The following is a 22,615-nucleotide window of genomic DNA, read 5'->3' as shown; positions in this document are numbered from 1 at the left end:
TTGAATAATCTTTTTAGCATGAATTGAATTCTACATATTCCAAAACTAAGATTGGCCCAGTTCATTTGACATGCCACCTACAGTGCCCTGATCAAATTGGTCAATTTAAAATATATGTCGGTGTTTTTACCGCCAGCCTACTTAGGGGTATTCTAAGTTAGAAGATTATTTGAGGGATCGCCGGATCTAAGTAAACGCGAGAACACAAGATACAGATTTAGACGGGTTCGGACCGTCAGATTAGCGTAATGCCCTGCATCCTATTTGTGGTATTGTATATTGCGCCCTGAGTTTCGGTGTTGAGTTGCCTGTTGGTTGCTCTACTGATCTAGCTACCCTACCCTCCTTTATATACTATAGAGGCGGGATACTAATCGGTTACAAGGTAGGAGTCCTGATAGGATTACAGGATAGAGTTCTAGTAGGATTAGAGAGGAATACTAGTAGGAGTTCGACTTCATTTTTCTTACGAGTAGCTTTCTTGCGGGTACGTGGGGATCTATCTCTAACACGTTCCCGAGCTCTTTGTAGCCGAGTAGTGCTGGCTTCGTAGTACTTTTGGAGGCATCTTTGAGTTCTTCTAAAACTCCATTTTGAAGGTGTCTTCCGAGTACTTTTTTGACTGCCTCGAGGCTGTGAGGTGCTCAAGCCGCGAGTAGTCTTTAGTCTTCTTTTATATGAGGTGCGATAAAAACCGCACTCCATATAGAGTAGCCCCCGAGCCATACGTTGAATCGAAGAATCAGGCTGAGGATCAAATTAGTCTTGAATCTTTTTTTCCTTCGTTTTCCAAATAGATTTGAAAAATAAGTCGCTGATGACACGTATCATGCAGCCCCCGATCCTTAAATCTAAATCTCAAGGTTTGAAAAAAAGATCCAAAAGAACGTGGCATGCGTTGTAGAATTTTGTAGAATCTGAATTGATGGTTAAAATACCGCTCAAAACAGATCTTATCCCAAAGGACCCTTAGACCACCGCTGGTTTTTTAAGCACGCAGTAATCAAGGGTTACCTTTTTCGCCTTCAGTCACGCAGTAACCAAGGGTTACCTTTTTCGCCTTCAGTCTTCACATGAGTCAACATCCGAGTAGTTTTGCGGCATCCAGCCCCCGAGCTAGGCGAGTCGTAGAAGCCACGTCGAGTAGTTATTGGTGCCCAGCCTCCGAGCCTGGGAGCTAGCGAAGCCATCGTAGATGTACCGATTGAAGTGGAGAGTTGTTGCCGAAACTCGATCTGAGAAACACAATGTACACATTATATAGCATAATGCGAAGATACCGAAATTTATTTGGTGTAAAAATAAACTTGTTGTGTCAAGCTCTTGTTTAGTCCATGCAGCTCTCCCGAGTAGTCCGTCTATTACGTTTAAGCACCTGGTCCGGTTTTAGCCATTGCTCATAGCGTGTATGAGATCTTTGTCTCGTGTACGCGTAGAGGCGTTAGGCGTGACAGAAGAGCCGAGATTTCACAGATTAAAGTATGTGCTATCCGAGTAGATTAGCGACCGTTATGAGAAAACAACGTGCAGAAATAAGAAGTCGGCATTGCGACAAGAAGAATGCTCATTGGCATAAAGTAGTCGGCGAGAGTGCGTGTAGCAGCGCACATGTCCGTAAGGTGTAGCCGCTGTGAGCCCGACACAACTCGGTGTACCAAGCGTGTGGGCAGCGCCCTACGAACTCAATGTACCAAGTGTGTGGGCTGTTAGTCAACAAATCGATTATGGTGTAGCCCCCGAGGATAATTTTCGTCTGAGATACCCAAAATAGTAGCTGATCCTGTGAAGAACATGTTAGAAAAGGTTTAAATGAGTTAGCTTGATTCGTGGATGATTGTCCATGAAGTCGTGGCGGTTGTCGATGAAACCGCGATAGTTGTTGATGGTGCCCGACTAGTCGGAATCGATTCTGATCAGTTATTGACGGCGTGAGGCCCGCTCATGACTAATTTTCTAGTCAAGACGAGTAGTCAAAATAGTCATCGGCGGGTCGTCGAGCGTTCTCACGAAGCTGAAGTAGAAGCAGCATGTTGATGTTGATATAGTCGTTCACTCAAAGATCCGATCTCAAACTCAACAAATTGAACCGCCACGTGGAGTGGATAATCTTGATGAAGAGGTTCTTCAATCTCGCCCGATGATTCGACGATCTACCCCATGGTGGGCGCCAACCGTCGGTATTTTTCCCGCCAGCCTACCTAGGGATATCCTAAGGTAGGAGATTATTTGGTGAGGGATCGCCGGATCTGGAACTTGCAGGTAAACGTGAGGACACAAGACACATATTTTGATAGGTTCGCACCGCCAGATCAGTGTAATGCCCTACGTCCTGTTTGTGGTATTGTATATTACGCTATGAGTTTTGGTGTTAAGTTGCCTGTTGGCTGATTTGCCGATTTAGGTACCCCAGCGCTCCTTTATATAGTTCAGGGGGCGGGATACTAATCGGTTACAAGGTAGAAGTTCCAGTACTTATAGAGAATCCTAGTAGCAGTCCGACTTCTTACCAATAGCTTTTGTGGGTACCTGGAGATCTATGCTGACAATATATATATCTTGGACTTACCTACGTTGTGTCAAAAAGGCTATCTGTAATGCACATGGCATGGTAAAATGACCGTTTCTAGGAAATATGTGCATTTCACGTTTAGAGAAAAAACCCCGTATACGACACATGTATGTTGACACCTTCGACAAATAGACATGCATATTATTTTCATGTCGTATAGCATTTCTGTATATTATGTTTTTTTTGCTAACAAGTGATAAGGGCAGATCATGATCCTTTGATTTTGTATTTGTGAAAAGGGGCCTACCTGACGGGTGGTTATTTGTTCCTATCTATTGGTGTAACGACTTGATTCTTTCTTGACACTGTCCCCTAACCACTATTCTCTGCCCCCATTAAAAACCGAAGGCTACACCTTGCAAAGCTGATGGTTTTGGTTCCTCATATGCAAGATGCATGATATATCGATCATGTACTGAACCAACAAACCCACCTTGCCGGATCATCACACCTTTTCCTTTCTTGAGAAATTCTTAGATCACACACAATGTGTATATTTGCCTTGTTTTGGTGGTATGCACTTTTGGGCCTTTCTATCTTGACTTTCGGTTCTAAAAAGTAGGGAACATGGTCTCAGTACTGTCCTGAAACTGCATGAGAGAGAGAGAGAGAGAGAGAGAGAGAGAGAGAGAGAGAGAGAGAGAGAGAGAGAGAGAGAGAGAGAGAGAGAGACAGAGAGATCCCCTTTTTTCTAGAAGAAAATGTAGGTTTTTAATCTGTAGCTCTACCATGATCAATCATTTTTCTTTTGGCCAAATATATGCATGTATCTGTACGACAATATCTGACTAGATGCATGAAGAGAAATCCATTCATAATATATAGAAAATTTGTTAGATGAAATGCTACAAATATTGTAACATCCACAACAGTGGCCGAAACTAGCATACCTGAAATCAGAGTAGTTCATGGCACCTATTTCTCTATCGTAGAACAGACTGAAGAACCGGTCGCTTTTGGGTATGGTCGTATGGAAGATGTCCCAAGAAGCCAAATTATTGCTCTCTAGAACACCTCCCATGCCATTTCGTTTTCAGCTGGCTACAGGACCTGACCGGAATGGATAAGCCCAAGGCACAATGATTAATATGAACAACTGTCTTGATGACGTGCTTAATTATTGTTTGATCAATAATCCTTTTTTGGATAAGCTTCTGCATGGTCTAAGTTTCCCAATCTCGTTGATAAAGAAGAAATCAATGTAATTTCGCTATTTTTTTCACACTTGATCCTTTTTCTTTGTGAGCAGACTTGTGGTAAATGTTGCATGTCTCTTTCCATTCGTGTCCTCCAAATATATTCAATCCAAATTCAGTTCATATCTTTTCGGATTCATGGTCGGTGATTTGATATGTATTGTAGCCAGTAAATTGACTAATTGAGTCTGGTTTAAATGTTTAATGGACCAACAGATCATCATTGGCGTCTGCACAATTTGATGACCACAAGTTTTGGCACATCTATGATCTCATCTTGTAAATTAGAGCAATTAGCAATGAATCATAGGCAGGCTTACACAAGTCTTCGTCACGGTGAAAGTTATTTTGCTCCATTTTTTTAGTGAAAGTGTTTTGGACACCATTAAACTGGACATTGCAACAAGGTACAGCTTGAGTGTTTTGGGTGGGTTTAGTTTGTCTCTTGTTCCTTTCTTGAGTATTTATACTTCAACTACAACTTGATCTAATTTGTTAATCTATCCTGAACTTGGAAACTTTTGATCATGCCGTCCTTGGCGTCATGCCTAGTAAGAAAAACTTATCCAAAATGATCTATATATACTCTTACATCTCCTGTCAAAGCACTGGAGACACCGATCAGTTCGGAAAGCAAACACCTTTTCCGACTTAATAATATGCTGTTCTTCTTTAGAATATTTTGCTAGCGACTCGATTTAGAACAATTCAACAATTTTATGTTGATTTTTGGCTTGCCAATGCAAAAGAAAAGAAACGTAGCTTCTATAAGAAATTTACACTCTGACACGCATGAATGCAGTTATTCAAGTGTTCTAAGCACTAGTTTCCTTAGGATCTAGGAGAAAGGCATTCAGAAACCATAATGTTGTGCAGAACCTCGTCATGCAGTCTATGTGCGTAGCAATCAAAAGAACCATACGTATAGTCCCTAGCTACCTAAACAACAAACACCTTGAGAAGCTCACATCAGCTACTGCTCAATCACTTCCGAGGATCAAAAGGAAGAGATGAGGCTTATACTATATCCTCTCACCAGAAATGCTGTTGTCAGCAAGATTTGGCAAGATTTAGGTCAGTTTAACTAATCTGTGAGAAACAAACAACAAGGGAAAATTTAATTTGTCTGTTCACTTAACCTGTAGTTTAAGTGACCTAGTTTTAGAAGGGAGTGGCAACCTTCAGAGTTGATGAGAAGTTTAGTTGCTGAGAGTCCAAACTGTTCCAGTTGGTTATTGCGACAATCAGTGGTTATTTGGTCAGATCAGTGGTTGAAAAATGCCTTTCCTATGGTCAAGCCCTACAAGAAGTAAGTGCACAAGGTGATGATTGGTTGGGAAATTATTACACTAACCATATGTACAAAGGCAAAAACAAAACATAAGGTAGGATGATTTGGTAGGGATATCATGGAGGATGCATGCATGATTTGCTCCCAGCCGGCCCTTTTCAAATGAAAGAAGAGCAGCAAAAAAGTCATCAAGTACTGATCACTTTCATGTGCATTTAATAGTGGGCTCACTATGACTGCGACACATGTCCTGGCCCCACATGCAGAGGCCGGGCAGAAAGGGACTTATTGAAGCATCAGAGATTGAGCACCACCAGGTAGATGAGACTGAAAACTGAATAGCCTTAGCTCTAAAGAATGCTCCCTGCTTTCTTGTAGCTAGATAGGCTTTATCACCTGCCTCTTTGTCATTAATCTTTCTTTACTTGTGCTAATTATGATGTTGCACAAACATAGATTCAGAAAAAAAAGTTATGGGCCGTTTGGATCCTCTCATTTTGGAGAAATTAAAATCTACTTAATAAACTAAACTATTTAGCTTAGAATTTGACATCCCACCATTTTTAAAAGTTTAGATATAACTCTATCCTAAATTTATAGGATGGGAGATTAAAATTGATTTTATACACCACCAAGCTATCTTTCTATTTGTAACTTATAGCACGCTCTTTGACTCACTCCACTATAGTAGAAATATAGCACATAAGTATCTCCCTAATATGACCAACAATATTATACAAATATATTCATATATAATCATATTAGCTTAATAGATTTATATCTAAATTATGATTATTAGAATGGAATTCCATTCCAAGGTTCCAAACGGAGCTTTATGAATATTCGACTGGATATTCGTTATTTGCGCATTTCACTTGTGTGCAGACTTTGTGAATGTGATACCACACTTATCTTAGATTTTTGAGGCCGCGGGTTTAATTTCATATTGTGAGGTGATATGTTGCAATGAGGGATGGTATGAAAGGCCAGTTCAGCATATACACAAGAATATGCTGGTGATGGTGTCTCTTCTGAGGTTTATCTGGTTTTGACTCGTTTATTTACCACATGTAACGATATATTGATATACATATAGGGATCAACTCTGGTGACTTATTTTCACCACAGAAAGATGCAAGGACATTCTAGAAAGGGGGAGCACTGTGGCCCCACCGACCTCACACCACTTTTACTTCACAAACGTAAATTCATTGTTTTCCCTCCCTCCCTCTCTCTCTCTCCATATGAAAGCGATGCCTTTTGGACCCTTTGTTTGCCACAAAGCAGGTGTCACGTCTATTTGCCCCCATACTAAGCGTTTGATGGGGATAGAGGTGATGATGATACCCTATAGAGGATAATGAGAGGTTTTTTGGTTTCTTTTGAGAGAGATGCCTTTTTTCTATATAAAATGAAAGTGTGCTATTCATGTCATTTTGTGAGTTTGTCATAATTTGTGTTTGGTATGTGTGCTTTGTAACCTTTCTTTGGTACTATTAGACATATATAGGCTTAATTTCCTAGGCCAGTTGCTTGGCTGGGACTTAAGAGAGAGCGGTTTTTTGTAGTTGCGTTTGTAGCCAAGTGGCAAAATGGGTAACTAACAAGTGTCATCAGCAAAATTCCACATGATTCCAAATATGTCGTTGTATGTTGTGCGAAGACCTCGTGTATCTAGATAATGTATCACAATATTGTAAATAGAAACATTTTTTCATCTAGAGGCTTGAGAATTAAATCATTTCGTTTCTCATTTGACTTCAATTTATTTCACAATAATATACTTACTAATGCATTCTAAGCAGCGCATTACAACCAAAACCTTTATATTTTACCGCTGTTTTGTGTACCATCGGATTCATGATTTTATATTTTACCGAAAATTATAGTGGAATATATAGCAGATCCTGCACTTATTAACAATCTATATAGTATAATGTCGGTTATACCTTTTCTTTTTGGCAAGTAACTTGCCGAAATTTTCGACCTGCCGGGGTTTTGCGATGATGACAAATCACTACACCATGTGTGTCACGACTGGGAAGAGTGGCAGTCTCTCTCAATGGATAGATGAGATCATGTCAAGATTAAGGTAAGGCTCACAAGTCAAAGTGTTGTGCAGTGGCACACTCAGCGACCGTTCCGTGGAGAGTGGAGACGAGCAGACCTCTGACCACCACTCGCAGGAGACACCTGGGAGGGTGCAGACCACCGGACTGGCCTCATACTTAACACGGCACCGTTGGATTTGTCTGCCGTTCACGTGAACTCCGTGTTGCCCGAAGCTCAGGCTTGTGGTTGTGGATGTCTAGCTCGCAAAAAAACAGCAGGCTTTGGCCAGTTTCAGGTTGTTGCTTCATCTTCGGGTTCGATCTGTAGTTTGAAGACTAAAATAAAGTGATTTAAATATCTGAATATATTTTACACTATGAAAAAGTGATTCATCTAAATGCTCCTAAGATACCTGCAGCTCCAGATCCACGATTTTTCTTGGAGCTTCTGCTGAGCATTAGTACCGGATCTAGTTCATACCAAAATATTTGCCTATAGCTTGCTTGTTTTCTAGTAGTGCTAGCTCCAAGTGCTCCAAAATTAATTTTTCTGGATCCGGAGCTCTGCCAAATAGAGATTCATAATCCAATGCAGCAGAAAAGGCGAATAATTTCGGTACAATGAACCGTCTCTCAAGCTCAAGGTGTTGGCGATCAATCAAGGCCGTGTCGCATCCCGGGCAGGGATCGCGTGACACGGAGGTACTGGCCCCTCCGGGTACGCTCGTCACCTGGATGGGCTGCAGCACGTCGGCGAGCGCCATCGCCAGGTCGCCGGGCTGGACCATGCCCGGCAGCAAGGTGCGGTCCAGGTTGCTCGCCATGTCGCCGGAGAAGCTGACGCCGAAGACGACGTTGGAGGGCCCTCCCTGGAGGTTCCAGCCGTCTCCTGGGTAGCAGTCATCGAGAGCAAGTGATCGTAGTGGTCACTGCAGTCCAGTCCACATGGTGAACATCAGCCTTGCAGCGTATCCATGGAAATTGGTTCTGTTTTTGTTGGACATTCTTCATATTCTGGGAGATCTATCATCAAGCAGATGAATGAAATTTGAGAGATCTGGCAATGGATCTCAGCCATTAATCTGCAATGGACGGACGGCGCAGAAAAAGGCGAAGAGCCAGCTTTGAGCTCTGACCAGAATGAAGCCCACATGAATTCAAACAGGATGCAAGATTTGCATACCTATAAGCCCATCACGGAACACAGCGAGACTCAAGCTTGCACATCAAAGTCACCCCAAGGTCGGACTATAAAGCCTAGAAGCAATAACAGCATAACAGTTTTACAACAGGCAGAAAGCCGCAAATTATTGCTACCGTTCTCTAGTCATGCCTAGCATCTAATACAGGGTGAAAGTGAAAATTTTCAGTGCAAGGAACTGTCCTCCAAGGTGCCGATAAAATACGTATTCCATCTCATCTGATCATCTCATAGATGACGGGGCAGTGCGGAGATAAATGGCTCTTTCTTAGGGTACGTTCATCACCTGGATGGACTGCAGCATGTCGGAGAGCGCGATGACCAGGTCCCCTGACTGGATCATGCCCCTGGCCTTGAGCAGGGAGAAGGTGCGGTTCAGGTTGCTCTCCATGTCGTCGGAGAAGCTAAGGCGGAAGGGGATGAGCCCCCACTGGAGGTTCAGACGCCTCCTGATGGATGTCGAGGTTGTGAAGGCGAAAACAGGACAATCAGGACGGCATCGTGAGAGCAGGGAGGCCATGTGGCCAGTCTTCGTGAAAACAAAAACGGCGTCTGCTCCCAAGCCGTTAGCTGCAGATGAAATCAGTTTTGTTTAGACATATCTTCTAAGCAATGGAATTAAAATGTTCTGCCAGCAACCAAGGTAATGGACAACAATAGGAAAATGCAATAGCAAAGCAGTCGAATATATCACTTGCTATGACAACATAGTTTTCATAGGCACTGAGTGCGTGGTGGCAGTACTTACCCATTTTAGCTGCCGAATTGCAGATTTCTTCTGATACCTTGTCAGAGAAGGAAGATGAAACTCCTTGAAGTTCCAGTGCCTCATGGCGCTTCTCCTCCCGCCACCACTTCTCAATCCTGAGGCTAACACTCCTAAGAACACTAAGAGCCTTCTCTGGATATCTCCCCATTGCTGACTCACCAGAAAGCATTAGAGCATCCGCACGCTGGCGGACAGCTTCAGAAACATCAGCAACTTCAGCCCTTGTGGGTGTAGGATACTCGATCATTGATTCGAGGAGCTGAGAAGCAACAATGACTGGCTTGTTGAGCTGCCTGCACAGTTGAACTATCTTTTGCTGTATTGAGGGGACCTGCTCTAAGGGAACCTGTGCCCCCATATCCCCTCTGGCTACCATGGCACCATCTGATGCTCGGATGATCTCCTCCAGGTTCTTTAAAGAGTCAATGCTCTCAATTTTCGCAAGGACTGATATATCACTGATCATATACAATAAAGCATTAGACTGAGCAACCAACAAAGTTCAACAAAATGAAGGAAACATTTCAGAAACACAGTACTAGCGCATCTAGTAAGAAAAACTTATGCAATCCTTTTTTCTTTGGATGTTTGCAAGGCCCAACCAATTAAGGTGTAAAGATAACACAATGAAAGATATCTAGGCCCCTTAGTGGGTTTTGGTGTTAGATGACAAAGCACATGTATATTTAATCGTGTTATCAAGCATGTGTGCAGGTGCTAAAGGTGAATAAGTAAAGCATATTACGAAGCATGACCCCTCAAAAAGGAAATGAAAAGCGGTGCTTCAAGTTTACTTGAAATTAGATTTTATTTTGAAATCGAGTATAGGAACGCCGTACTATCAAGAGGGACTTTGATCTACAGGTGTTGACGTGGTAGTTGTGCTCAAGAGAACCTAAAAAACCATGAGAATCAAACCTACCACTGTAAACAGCCTTCTTGTGAAATCCCCTGCTAAACCCGGAGTGTCCGGGTCCTGGTCCGGAATATCCGGACAAAGACATCCGGAGTATCCGGACATATACCCGGAGTCTCCGGGTAACTGTTCCCCGTCCGTAAATTTCTCTGAGTCCGGAGTATCCGGAGTATCCGGACATATACCCGGAGTATCCGGGTACCCTTTCGCCAACGGCTAGTTTATGTGAGAGGGGGTATAAATACCCCCCATACCCCTTCACTCATACTCTCTCTTGCTCACTTCGACCAGAAATGCCCACAAGCTAAAGAACTCTCTCACTCCCCCTTTCTTCATTCTTGAGTGATTTCCTTTGGGGATTCAAGTGAGATTGTTGCAAGAGCAAAGATTTGTGCTAGCGAGCTTCCATTCCATCTCTTGAGCACATCATTCTACTCTAGCCGGTGGATTTAAGTTTGTTACTCTTGGAGCTTCAAGCTCCTAGACGGCTAGGCGTCGCTTGTGAGTGCTCAAGCAAGTTGTGAGCACTACGGGAAGTTTGTAATCGTCATTCCTCTCGGAGGAACACATAGTAGGTGACCTTGGATTTGAGCGTTGGTCTCACCCTTGGGAGAGGAGCATAGAGGTTCTTGAGCACCGTCTCTTGAACTCTTCCTCAACGGAGACGTAGCTCCTTTGGGAGTGAACTCCGGGAAACATATCCTTGCCTCTCCGTGTCACTTTGTTTTGAACTATTAGTTACTTGCTTGTGAGACTAATATTTTAGGGTTTGTGGTCGATCTACTATTATACAAGTCTCTAGAGCAAGACAACTGGTGAGAAACATTCCAAAGGTACCACTAGTTCTTCTAAATTTACTCGATCTAAATTACAGCATCAGTATCTTTGTTTTTGTGTAGATTGTTTCATACCCGGATAGTCCGGACATTATCTCCGGAAACTCCGGACACAAAGTCCAGAGTATCCGAACATATATCCGGAGTATCCGGACATCTGTGTTACTGACAGTGTTCAAAGTGTTTTAAGTTACAGATAAGCCTATTCACCCCCCTCTAGGCATCTTGAGGTCCTTTCACACAACAAGTTTGATTATGTTGGCCGTTTGGGACTAGCGACTTTAAGTAGGTAACTCTGTATGTCACTAACTAAATTTTACCCACAAAAACATGAGATGGACGTACAATGGCAAAATGACAGTAGCACTACAAATACAAATAGGAGATGCATACACATACAATTTTCTAATGCATGCAGAAGAATTGTAGGTGCTGAGATGACACCATGTGCTGTTTTTTTTGGCACAGAGATGACACCAAGTTATGGTTGAGGCTGGCCATACAATTTTGAATAGTTCTTATTATTCTTCAGTGAATCACGTTGCAGCACAGCATTATTTGAAAAAGGAGGTACACCGGAAAGGGGGTAGCTTGCTAATTCACTGTTTTCTCTAGTAAACTACATAGAAAGTTAGAAAGCAATACATTCCTGGCAGAATTTTTTAGGGGTTAGAGTACAAATAAAACTCTACCAATATGAGTAATCATCTGGGACTGACCAGGAACCAACCAACAACAGTGGTTAAGCATCTAGAACAGTTCTAGGACCCCCCGTTATCAGTTTAATAATGTCAAATATGGTTTTTCCAACAAAGCATAAACTTAAACAACAGTATAGAATTATACTCTTGGTACCTGCCACGACTCCTTGCAGCTATGTAGCTTTTCAAATGTTTAATTACTTCTGCAGACTTGACAAATGAAACGGCGATGAAATCACAACCTTCGGCAATTCCAAAGTCTATGTCAAGCCAATCCTGCACAAGTTGTCACAAGAAAAGGAGCAGCATTGTTATAAACTTATAATATTAGTATCTGCTACTAGATGATTCCATTTTTCAATTAAACAACTCTAGGAGGTAGAAGCCTTCTTAAGAAGTAGCTGATAAAAAATATCCAGAAATGAGCTTCAGTGCACAATATAAGGCTTTAAAGTAAGTAATACATGTTGTTTTGAACTGACCATGGTATTGACAGAAAAAGAAGCTGCAACTCCAATGCATTACTAGTACCAAGGGGCGGAATAGATTCACAAAATTTTGCAGCCTTTTGGTAATTACAGCAAGAAATTTATTGTGCCACTGAGTTTACCTTTGATGAAATTGTAGGAAGCATAGCATTCCTCTCACGGACAATACTGCCATCACGCCAGAATGTAAGATTCGCACGTGGCAACAATAAACCAGGATCCGTGCAGCGACACTTAACGTCAGGTCCTAACTTCTCAATCACCTCAAATCGAGCCATTCCACCATCCACAAGAAGCTCATCACCAACTCTCACATCTGTGTAGGATTTAGATGCAAAATTATGGCGCTGAACAATAACTATGAACAACATCAACAAATAGGCTTGCTTAAATACCTTCAGCGAACCCATCATAGTTCACATTAATAGTTCGTTCTGGGAGAGGCAATTCAAATGCTCTAACGCTAAATGTCCAGACTTCTCCATCCTGTGGAATCCAACAAATGTGACAGGATTTGTTAACTACGTGAGGAATATTATAATAACAAAAAATGGAAGTCATTCAGTAAATAATGTTGCTTAAGAAAAACAAGGAGTACTGAATAGGTGTACAATCAAACTTCTAACTGTATTGTTAAAAACTTAAAATAAACAGCCGAAGGGTGAGATAATCTCCGTTTTGGCATAGTGACATGGTGATTTTTACCAAAACATGGTGACTTTTACCAAGCACTTTATTTGAGTTACATTGACAGACTTGAAAATGACTACTACTTTCACAGTCCAGTGTTCGATAACAATCTGAATGCATGCTTTCCCTCCTATAATGATTTCAAACGTGAGCTGAAAATCTAAATCAACCAAACATTCGATGTAGAAAGAACTCTTCATGAAATGCTGGCTCGATAGGTTTTGTAGAAGTATGAGACTACAATGTTGACATTACCACAACCTTTTTCTCTCACCAAAACTGCAACAAACACATTTCGGGCCTGTTTGGTAGAGCTCCAACTGATCCTGATTCTCTGTGGGAGTTGATTCTCTGAGAGAAGTGATTCTGTGGCTGAAGGTGATTCTCTAGCATAAACTCTTAAAATCAGGACGGAAAATCACTTCATAGAATTAGGAGAACCTCCCTTAGTTCTACCACTCCACAGAATCAGCAGAGATCACTTCTATCTGGAAAATTGTTTGGTAGAGCACCTGCTGCATTCAGCGGACTCTGCCAAATGCACCCTTCGTCGAATACGTCCAACGGTCCAAGTGAATGAAGGCGCTCACTCTGATAACTACGACGCAAAGGCCAAACCGGACAGCAGCTTACATACAGGCACCTCACCTCCGCCTTGGCCGAGGCCGCGCCGCCGAGGTCCCCCATGTGGATCTCGCTACCCTCGGTGTCCATCATGACGGCGACGGCGAAGCCCTTCTCCTCGTTGAGCCTCCTGACGGCGCGGATGACGCCCCGGTGCCACTCCCGGTCCCCGTGGCACATGTTGACGCGCGCCACGTTCATCCCGCCGACGGCGAGCGCCTCGAGCTGCTCCGGGGACGAGGTGGCCGGGCCCACGGTGCAGACGAGCTTGGTGCGGCGCGTGCTCCGGAACCCGTTCTCCCGCAGCTCGGCCTCCGTGGCGGCGTCCACGTCGATGGGCGCGAGGATGCCGTTCGGGTTGGGGAAGGCGGTGAGGTCGGAGGCGGCGGCCGGGGAGGCGGAGCGGAGGCGGTGGAGGTGGGGTAGGCGGGGGCGCGTGGCGGCCGGGAAGCGGAGGAAGGGGGAAGGGGAGGGATGGGAGAGGGGCGAGGGCGCGGCGCCCTTGCGGGCCGCTGGTGGGTGCAGGAGGGAGTGCGCGGCGGCGGCCATGGCGGTGGCGGTGGCGGGGGAGTGGAGGGAGATGCGGTGGCGCGTGACAACCTTCTTCGATGGGGTGGCGGAGATTGCGAGGCAGGCTCCCAGCTCGCTTGGGGAGCGTCGCCGCAGGAGCGTGACGTGGAGGAGTGAGCTGGCGGTTGTGTCCTACGTGAGCAGCACGTGCGCGGGCACCGTGTCATTGTCAGTTTGTGCTGTACTAAATATGGTTAAAACTAAAGATTAAATATCGTTGTCAGTTTTTGAGAGGATGGCTCAGTCACCTTGTACCTGATTTATATGAAGCAAAATACGAACTACTGTCTCTTCCTAAATTACAGTTCGTTTCATCTTTTCTAAATACATATATTTTTACTATACATCTATATCTACACATATATCATAGTAAAAATTATATATTTAGAAAAATTAAAATAAATTATAATTTAGGATAGAGAGTACCATGCTAAAACAAAAAAATTATAATTAAATTAAACAATCATTTTCATGGTATCTAGTGGGAAAAGAATAAATATAAAACCAAGCAAGATCTGAACTAACCCCAATTGCGAAAGGTTTCAAAAACTGCAATTATTATAAAATATATAATAGATATTGTCTTGAGCGTCTAAAAAATATACTTAGACTATTTCTATTTCCAATTGCCAGTTCATTCATTATTATTAAAGTGCCACATCAACTAGAGGGGTGATGAGATATTCCCTTTGCTCCGCACCCTTCCATTTTTATGATAGATTAAAGAGATGAGAAAATAATGCATGCACTCCTATTTAATGGCTTATTTGGTTGTTATTTTGCTGATTGCATGGCCGGCTAAAAATAATTACTTTCCAAAATATGTTAGAATATCTAAATATATTTAGGTACAAATTTTAAACCCTTCGATACCTTGTATTCTAGGATGGATGGAGTACACTTACCACTTCAGTTTCATACGTGATACCGCAAATCAAGACACAGCCGTATACGAAGCATAGCGTGTAGTTGGCAGACAAACGGAGATGCAAACCGATGAAAACTAGTGTCTGTTCGGTCGACGTGTAGGGGATGTTCCAGAGGCGGCTGCTCCTGGAGCTTGACCTTCATTAGGAGAGGCCAGTCCTTGTTCTTGGTGAGGATGGGGCCAGTTCATGGCCTTAAGGACAACGACGGATGATGGATCCCACGCCGCTCGCGGTCGTCGCCGATATATGCGGATATGCCATCTGCTCAGCCGACAACCGGCTGGAACACGCTCCGTCGATGATGAACTCGCTTGAACTCAACGTTAGCTCAACTGAACATTGTTTTTTGGCGCCAGTGTCATTTCGTCGAGCACCTTCTGAGCGCCGCTGGGTGGGCCGGCCGGCGTGCTTGAAACTGCAACGGAGACCGTCGTGGGCGCATCCTGCGGCAGAGTAAGAGGTCGAGGAAGGCGTGGAAGACGCGCTGGGGGTTCTGACTGCTGGGTGAGGACCAGCGCCGAACACCCTGCAGGCGGCGTGGCAGTGCTGCAGCATCACGGTGCTGGAGGCGCCGACGAGGTTGTTAATGATGTCCGTGGCTCTCGATTTGACTACTACGAGAACCAACTCTTGAGCTCGCGTGCTTGATAGTTTGGACACAGCCAGAGGAGAATTCGGGGAGAATTTAGATCAGAGGTTGCCAGTAGGCCGCAAGCAAGGAGATACACAGGAGCAGGGTTCAGAGGCAGAGGAGTTCGTGTCTCTCTGTTCTGTTCCATCCATCCCCTGCTTTGCTGCTTAACAACGAGACCTCTGCACAGAATCACCCTGCACACCATTCAGCATCAGATACGCACATAACATGGGATATTTAGCAATTTAAGTGCATTTCAAGCAGCAGCTTAAACAACGGCTTGACGTACAACAACATGAGTATCTTCAGCGGTGTATGAAAAGAAAGTGCTAGCTGTGTTTCGCTTGTGCTGGAGCAGACACTGAACTCAAACTCATCATAGTTCAAAAGAAAAGAAAATGAAGGATAACAAACTGGAGCATGAAGCTCCAAATGCTACAAATTCTTCAGCTTGCATTCTATGACTTGTTTCTGCTCAAAATCAAGGACTTGGACTTGACTTCACTGGAGATTATCTTCAGAAAGCGTAGGTAATATATTCTACCACGGTCACAATAATCCATCATTTGCAGGTCTGGTAACAACAATCCTACAAGGAAGTCACACCTCATAGGGAGTCAGCATTATTAGGAGATACAATCATTTGAAATCAATCATCAAGAACACTAATATTACAAACCGTGGTGATATCCCATAAAAAAAAAACTTGATGGTAACTTTCTTTATTAGGTCCTCAACCTGCTATTTCGAGCACGCCAGCGTCCTGATTGCACGTTTCCAAGTCATTTCTGGCAGATCAGGCCGTGATCATATAGATGATGTTAGAATTTATGCATTCAAATCAACAAGAAATTAGAAAGTACATATACAGGAGAAAGTGCAAATAAATATAGGAATTAGTTGTGCATTGTTCTCGATACAATGTATATATCATCAACGGTTGGCTATAGGTTCTAAACACCACACTCACAAAGTTTTTATCACTAAATCATACCACATCTTGTAATAACTAATAGAATTTTTTAAGTGGAGAGCTGCGTTTTGTACAACACCAATTGAGCTCCTGATTATTTTGTCAAAAGAAACAAGCTGGAAACTGGAGATTACCTTTGTAACGGGCATCTATAAGTTTCTCCTCGAGGCAATCCAAACGGCTCCGTCGGCTCCACGGAAGCAACTTTATACCATCACAACCACGAATCTCAAGAACTCTAAGAGATGAGTATGCTTGAGGCCCATCCAGTAAGGACACCAGGCTTTCGCAACCATCAAGCCTAAGTTCTTCCAGCGACCGCAGCTCTCCTACGCAAGATTCCAGTGATTCCAACATACCGCAGGACTTAATATTTAATCTTTGGACGACATCTAGCTTTCCTGATAGGGATTGAAGGTTGCCGCACTGATAAATGCCCAAGATCTTGATAGACGGAGGAAGATTGGCAACCTCTGACAAACGATCGCATTTGAATATACGTAGAAATTCTAGGCACGGAAGGGAGCGATGGTTGGCTGCTGATGACAGCTTGAGTACAGCTGTAGACGCCGTGGCCTCACTACCGCTGGACCCTGGAATTAATGATGACGTGTCCGGCTGTACGAATATGATGGACTTGATATTATCACTGCAGCCACTAATATGTAATTCCTTGAGAGATGCCGACAGGTTGGGGACCTCCACCAAAGATGTGCAATCATTTATCCATAGATATTCCAGACCTGGCAGGAGTCCACCCCGTTCTGGAGCAGATTGCCTGTCAGAAGCTTGTGTGTGTCCTGTCAGTTTGCTGCAACTCGAAATCGATAACTTCCTTAGGGATACCAGGACCTGGAACACGTTTTCTGGCCAGTAGACAAGAGCGTCGCAACCCCCAATTCTCAAATCTATAAGCCGTGCAAAACATGTCCACAACGCTAGTGCACCTGGGTGGGAGGAGAACAAAAGGTCGCACCTAGTTAGCGTCATAGCTGCCAGGGGGAGTTCATGATCCCATTTCTGCTTGACATGCAGCAATGTTGTTTCCGTGTCATCGGGTGACACTTCCAGACTCAGACTGGACAGCGAAGGAATGCATCTGCTAGCTGCCTGCAGGGATATTTGTTGCTCATATCCTTCTATGGCTAATTTACCTAGCTTGGGTGTTTCAGGGAGACCAGTCAACTTCGGGCAGGCATCAATTTTCAACTCCTCCAGCAGAGGAAATGTTACCTCTTCTCCTGGAGTTCCTTCGGCTGCACCCCATCTCTCAAGAGCCGACAGATTAAATAAGTCTAGCTTCCTCAGTGCTGGAAATGCAGAGCGGCACTTAGTATCAACTCCGCCAGACGATTCCGCAATCACTGATGCTGCTTTCGGTAGTGCAGTCAAACTTCCACACGCCCAGATCTCCAGCTCCTCAACTTTGGGAAATATTGTCTCTTCTCCTTGTACCACATCTGTGTCCAGCCATGCCTCAAATTTTGGCATCCTAAACAAGAAAAGTGCCTTCAGTTTTGGAAATGTGACGGCTGTAGTAGCGCCGCTGCACAAACAATGTAAACTTTCCAATCCTGTCAGGTGAAGAATTTCCAGAGCTGGTAACTGCCAGAGTGCAGGAAGCTTCTCGAGCTTTTTGCAACGAGATTGTTAGTTTGATCTCACCCCGGATCGGTCCAACGACCGATCCGGAGTCCGTTACGCGCCCTAATCGGGGGCGCACAGCCAAGACAATGGCATGTGGGCCCCCGTCGCGGCGCCAAATAAAAGCAAGAGGTGGGGTCGGGGCACGCGTAACGAAGTTCGCCGTGTCGCCTGTAGACCCACCTAAAACCCTAGCCCAATCCGATCTAAGGGGCGCTGAGGCGACGGGAAGCACCGCTGCCTCTGCACTGCATCGCCGCCGCAATCACATCCTCGACCTTGACTCCGGCTCGGCATCATCTCCACCATGGCCAACAATGGCGATTCCAGCTCATCGACCGGAGGTACGCCATATCTCTTTTTCCCTCTCTCTGTTTCTCCCTCGATTAGTCCTAAGTACCATTATTGTTTAGCTAATGACCGAGCTATCTAGCACTTAGTCAATCCCTAAGAATTAACAATGGTATCAGTAGGCCTAACTAAGTGTAGTTAGGCTCGGGTAAGAACATTGACAAGCAATTAGAAGGAGAGGATTTCGTATCAACTCGAAAGAAAGCAAGAACAGAACGATTGAACCCCTTTCGGGGTGAAAGAAGCCAAGCACCCCGCGCTAAACCCTAACCCTAACCCTACACCTAACCCTAACCGCGCAAGACATGAAACTTACCTCGCCAACGGGAGCTCCTTGCTCCACGGGATAGCAACGCCGAGGCTCAGAAGCCCCGACGAACCTCCGTCGTCAAAGGACCGAGGCATCCCGAGCTCGTCAAGCTCGCGGATCCCCACCGTGCCGTCGCGCGCGGGCCAGCTAGCCACCTCGGGCCCACTCGACGGCGGCGCGCTCACGTCCAGGCGAGCGCACTCGCCGGCGAGGAGGCCCGCGGCGGCGCCACGCCTTCGGTCGCCGTCACGAGGAGGAAGAAGGAGAGGCCGGGGGAGGAGCGGGCGAAATGGATCTAGGGTTTGAAGGGGTGGCTGCGGACTGGGGCGTTTTTGTTCCGGCCGCAACGGCCGGACAGCCGTCGGACCCGGAGCAGCTGGGCCTCTTATGGCCTAGGCGGGACGCCGTTTTCCCGGCCCAGGCCCAGGTTGCGGCCTGGTGCGCGGGTCAGAGCCCCGCGCGCGGGTGAGCGCGTGTTGGGCTGGGCCGCACTGGACCGTGATGGGCCACCATGTGGGCTGGACCAAATGCACAGTAGCTTTTACAATTAAGTAATTTTTTCAGAAACCCTTTTAGCCATTTCATGTATGTTTTCTTCTCTATTTTATTTTGCACCAACGTGATAAATTCTATAGAGAGGTAGTAAGACAGAAAGTTTCTGAAAGTAAGAATAATTTAATTTTTCCGCTGCAAATTCAACTAAGTTCTATCCTTTAATTATTTTAGAACCACCGGGACATTATAATTAAAGGAGTCAGTTTTATGTTTTCTTCAGTTATCATATTGTTATTTTCTGACCAACGTTGATAATAGCAGTATTATAATTTTTTCAATAAGTTTCCATGCATTTGTTCTAATTCTACCCAACGGTAATTTAGAATTAATGTAGTCAGTTATTTGTATATCTTAATATTGACCAACGTTGAATTGAGATATGCAATTATTATTTTATAAAATAGTTCTCACTTTTCTTGATTTAAATTTCAGGATCTAATGCAATGACTTTCATTAATGCTATACCGCCGTTGGATGGTTCCAACTACGGGATATGGGCACAGAAGCTAGAAGTGGCTCTCGCACTGTCAGATATTGACTTAGCTATTACCTCACTGTGTCCCGTTAGTCCCGCGGAACTGGTGAGGGACCCGGATGAGACCTCTGCCGCTTGGCAAGCTCGCCAGAGAGAACATGCAAATGTTCAAATGAAGTATGATCTTGAGAGAGCAAAATGGAACTCTTTCAACAGAAAGTGCTTGATGGTCATCAAGAGTTTCATTATAGACAGTATCAGGGGAGCAATCCCAGATTGTGCCACCGCAGTTGAGTACTTGAAGAAAGTTGAGAGTCAATTTGTTGGCTCTTCAAAAGCTTATGCGCAAACTCTGATTCAGAGGTTAGTAAATGACAAGTACACTGGCGGTGGTGTGAGAGAGCACATACTGAAGATGAGCAACATGGCATCTAAGCTCAAGCCTATGGACATGGAGCTTCCTCATGCTTTCGTTGTCCATTTGGTTCTGGCTTCCCTACCGAAAGAGTTTGAAACTTTTGTTGTTAACTACAACATCAGCCCAGAGACATGGGACCTAGAGAAGCTCATCGCGATGTGCGTGCAAGAAGAGGAAAGACTTAAGGCCTCGCATGGTGACACGCTCAACCACGCTCAACTATGTTAGGCACAACAAAAGAAATAACTCTTCTGATAAATACACGAGGCCACAAGGGAAACCTCAGTTCAAACGAGTTTCCACTTCTTCTTCTTCTTCGACTCACCCAGGCAAGGGTGCAAAGAAAGATCAACCGCACATTGAGAAAGATCAATGCATGTGGTGTCACAAGACAGGACACTACAAGAAAGACTGCCCAGACTTTCTAAAGCATTTAATTAAGAAAGGTGAGGATATTATCACATTTATAGATGAGACCCTGTACGTAAGTTATTCTCAATCTACTTGGTGGATTGACTCAGGTGCAACTGTTCATGTTGCTAATTCCTTGCAGGGTATAAGTACAAGGACGATGCTGCAAAGAGGGGATAGATGGCTGAAAGTCGCCAATGGAGTTAGAGCCGACGTTGAAGCAGTTTATCAACTCACGTTAGAATTAGAGAACGGCTTTAGACTCCAGTTACATAATGTTCTTTATGTACCCTCTTTGTCTAGAAATTTAATTTCAGTATCATGTTTGGCAGATGATGGTTATGATTGCCATTTTGGCAAAGAACAATGTGAGATTATATTCAATAGTCAGTGTGTTGGTCTTACCATCCGACAAGACAAACTTTATATGTTGCCTATGCATGAGACTGTGAATTCTGTTAGCAATACTGCGAGTATTGAACATACGACTAACGACACAAGCAATAAACGCAAACGATGCGATAACGAAAATTCAGCGAAATTATGGCACTGTCGTTTAGGCCATATTTCGTGGGGGAGAATTGAGAGATTAATTAAAGAAAATATTCTCCATCCGTTAGATTTTTCAGATGAAGAACATTGCATCGATTGCGTTAAGGAAAGTACGTTAAGAAAATAGAGTAAGAAAATAAAGAAAGGAGCCAAACGCAGTTCAGGGGTTTTGGAGATAGTGCACACAGATATCTGTGGTCCATTTCACATAAAGTCTGTAGATGGTTATGATTCGTTCATAACGTTTACAGATGATTATTCACGTTATGGCTATATTTATCCAATTAAAGAAAGATCAGAAGCATTAGATAAATTCAAGATTTTTAAGGCTGAAGTAGAAAATCAGCAAAATCTTAAGATAAAAGTAGTAAGATCTGACCGTGGAGGTGAGTACCACGGTCGACACACCCCATATGGTCAAATTCCTGGACCCTTTGCAAGGTTTCTACAGGAAAATGGAATAGTAGCTCAGTACTCTGCACCGGGCGAGCCTCAGCAAAATGGAGTCGCTGAAAGACGTAACCGTACCTTAATGGATATGGTGAGAAGTATGCTAAGCTACTCCACGTTACCGATTAATTTATGGATGGAGGCGTTGAAAACCGCTATTTATATTCTAAATCGCGTACCGAGTAAGTCGGTGCCTAAAATATCGTATGAGTTATGGACAGAGAGAAAACCCACACTAAATTATTTACATGTGTGGGGCTGTTCAGCTGAGGCAAAAGTATTTAATCCAAGTATTGGAAAATTAGATCCTAAGACGGTAAGTTGTCATTTTATTGGCTATCCAGAAAAGTCGAAGGGTTATCGTTTCTACTGTCCTAATGGATATACAAAGTTCGTAGAAACGAGACACGCTGTCTTTTTGGAGGATCAGATGATGACGGGAGCACGGTAGCTCGAAAGATTGACCTTGAGGAGAAGCGGGTTTTTTACCTACTCCGATGATCCAGGATCCATTTTTCGTGTTGGCTGTTGCTGCTTCACCTACGGTAGGTTTTGTAGAAGTATGAGACTACAATGTTGACATTACCACAACCTTTTTCTCTCACCAAAACTGCAACAAACACATATCGGGCCTGTTTGGTAGAGCTCCAACTGATTCTGATTCTCCGTGGAAGTTGATTCTCTGAGAGAAGTGATTATATGGCTGAAGGTGATTCTCTAGCATAGACAAACGGAGATGCAAACCGATGAAAACTAGTGTCTGTTCGGTCGACGTGTAGGTGATGGTCCAGAGGCGGCTGCTCCTGGAGCTTGACCTTCATTAGGAGAGGCCAGTCCTTGTTCTTGGTGAGGATGGGGCCAGTTCATGGCCTTAAGGACAACGACGGATGATGGATCACACACCGCTCGCGGTCGTCGCCGATATATGGGGATATGCCATCTGCTCAGCCGTTAACCGGCTGGAACACGCTCCGTCGATGATGAGCTCGCTTGAACTCAACGTTAGCTCAA

At 44.2% G+C, this 22,615-nt stretch overlaps 2 protein-coding genes across 3 annotated transcripts; both read right to left on the bottom strand.

The window, feature by feature from the left end:
- Positions 1-8,259: 8,259 nt before the first annotated feature.
- On the bottom strand, positions 8,260-14,866 carry LOC112883364 (pyruvate kinase isozyme A, chloroplastic-like). 2 transcript variants are annotated; one of them, XM_025948655.1, is made up of 7 exons: positions 14,808-14,866; positions 13,342-14,034; positions 12,414-12,504; positions 12,141-12,334; positions 11,685-11,806; positions 9,057-9,535; positions 8,260-8,878 (listed from the first exon to the last, which is right to left on the bottom strand). In XM_025948655.1, exons 2-7 carry the CDS (start codon positions 13,879-13,881, stop codon positions 8,577-8,579), a joined length of 1,728 nt encoding a protein of 575 aa, XP_025804440.1. In that variant the 5' UTR covers positions 13,882-14,034; positions 14,808-14,866; the 3' UTR covers positions 8,260-8,576. The 2 variants fall into 2 exon arrangements, with proteins under 2 accessions (XP_025804440.1, XP_025804441.1); XM_025948656.1 differs by lacking the exon at positions 14,808-14,866 and having other exon boundaries at positions 13,357-14,005.
- An 828-nt stretch (positions 14,867-15,694) lies between these two features.
- On the bottom strand, positions 15,695-18,075 carry LOC112880092. The gene is made up of 3 exons (XM_025944577.1): positions 16,573-18,075; positions 16,145-16,253; positions 15,695-16,054 (listed from the first exon to the last, which is right to left on the bottom strand). Exons 1-2 carry the CDS (start codon positions 17,927-17,929, stop codon positions 16,207-16,209), a joined length of 1,404 nt encoding a protein of 467 aa, XP_025800362.1. The 5' UTR covers positions 17,930-18,075; the 3' UTR covers positions 15,695-16,054; positions 16,145-16,206.
- Positions 18,076-22,615: the final 4,540 nt, after the last annotated feature.

This window comes from Panicum hallii, chromosome 2 (assembly GCF_002211085.1).
Source record: "Panicum hallii strain FIL2 chromosome 2, PHallii_v3.1, whole genome shotgun sequence".
NCBI classification, from domain to species: domain Eukaryota; kingdom Viridiplantae; phylum Streptophyta; class Magnoliopsida; order Poales; family Poaceae; genus Panicum; species Panicum hallii.
This window is presented reverse-complemented; position numbering and strand designations above follow the sequence as displayed.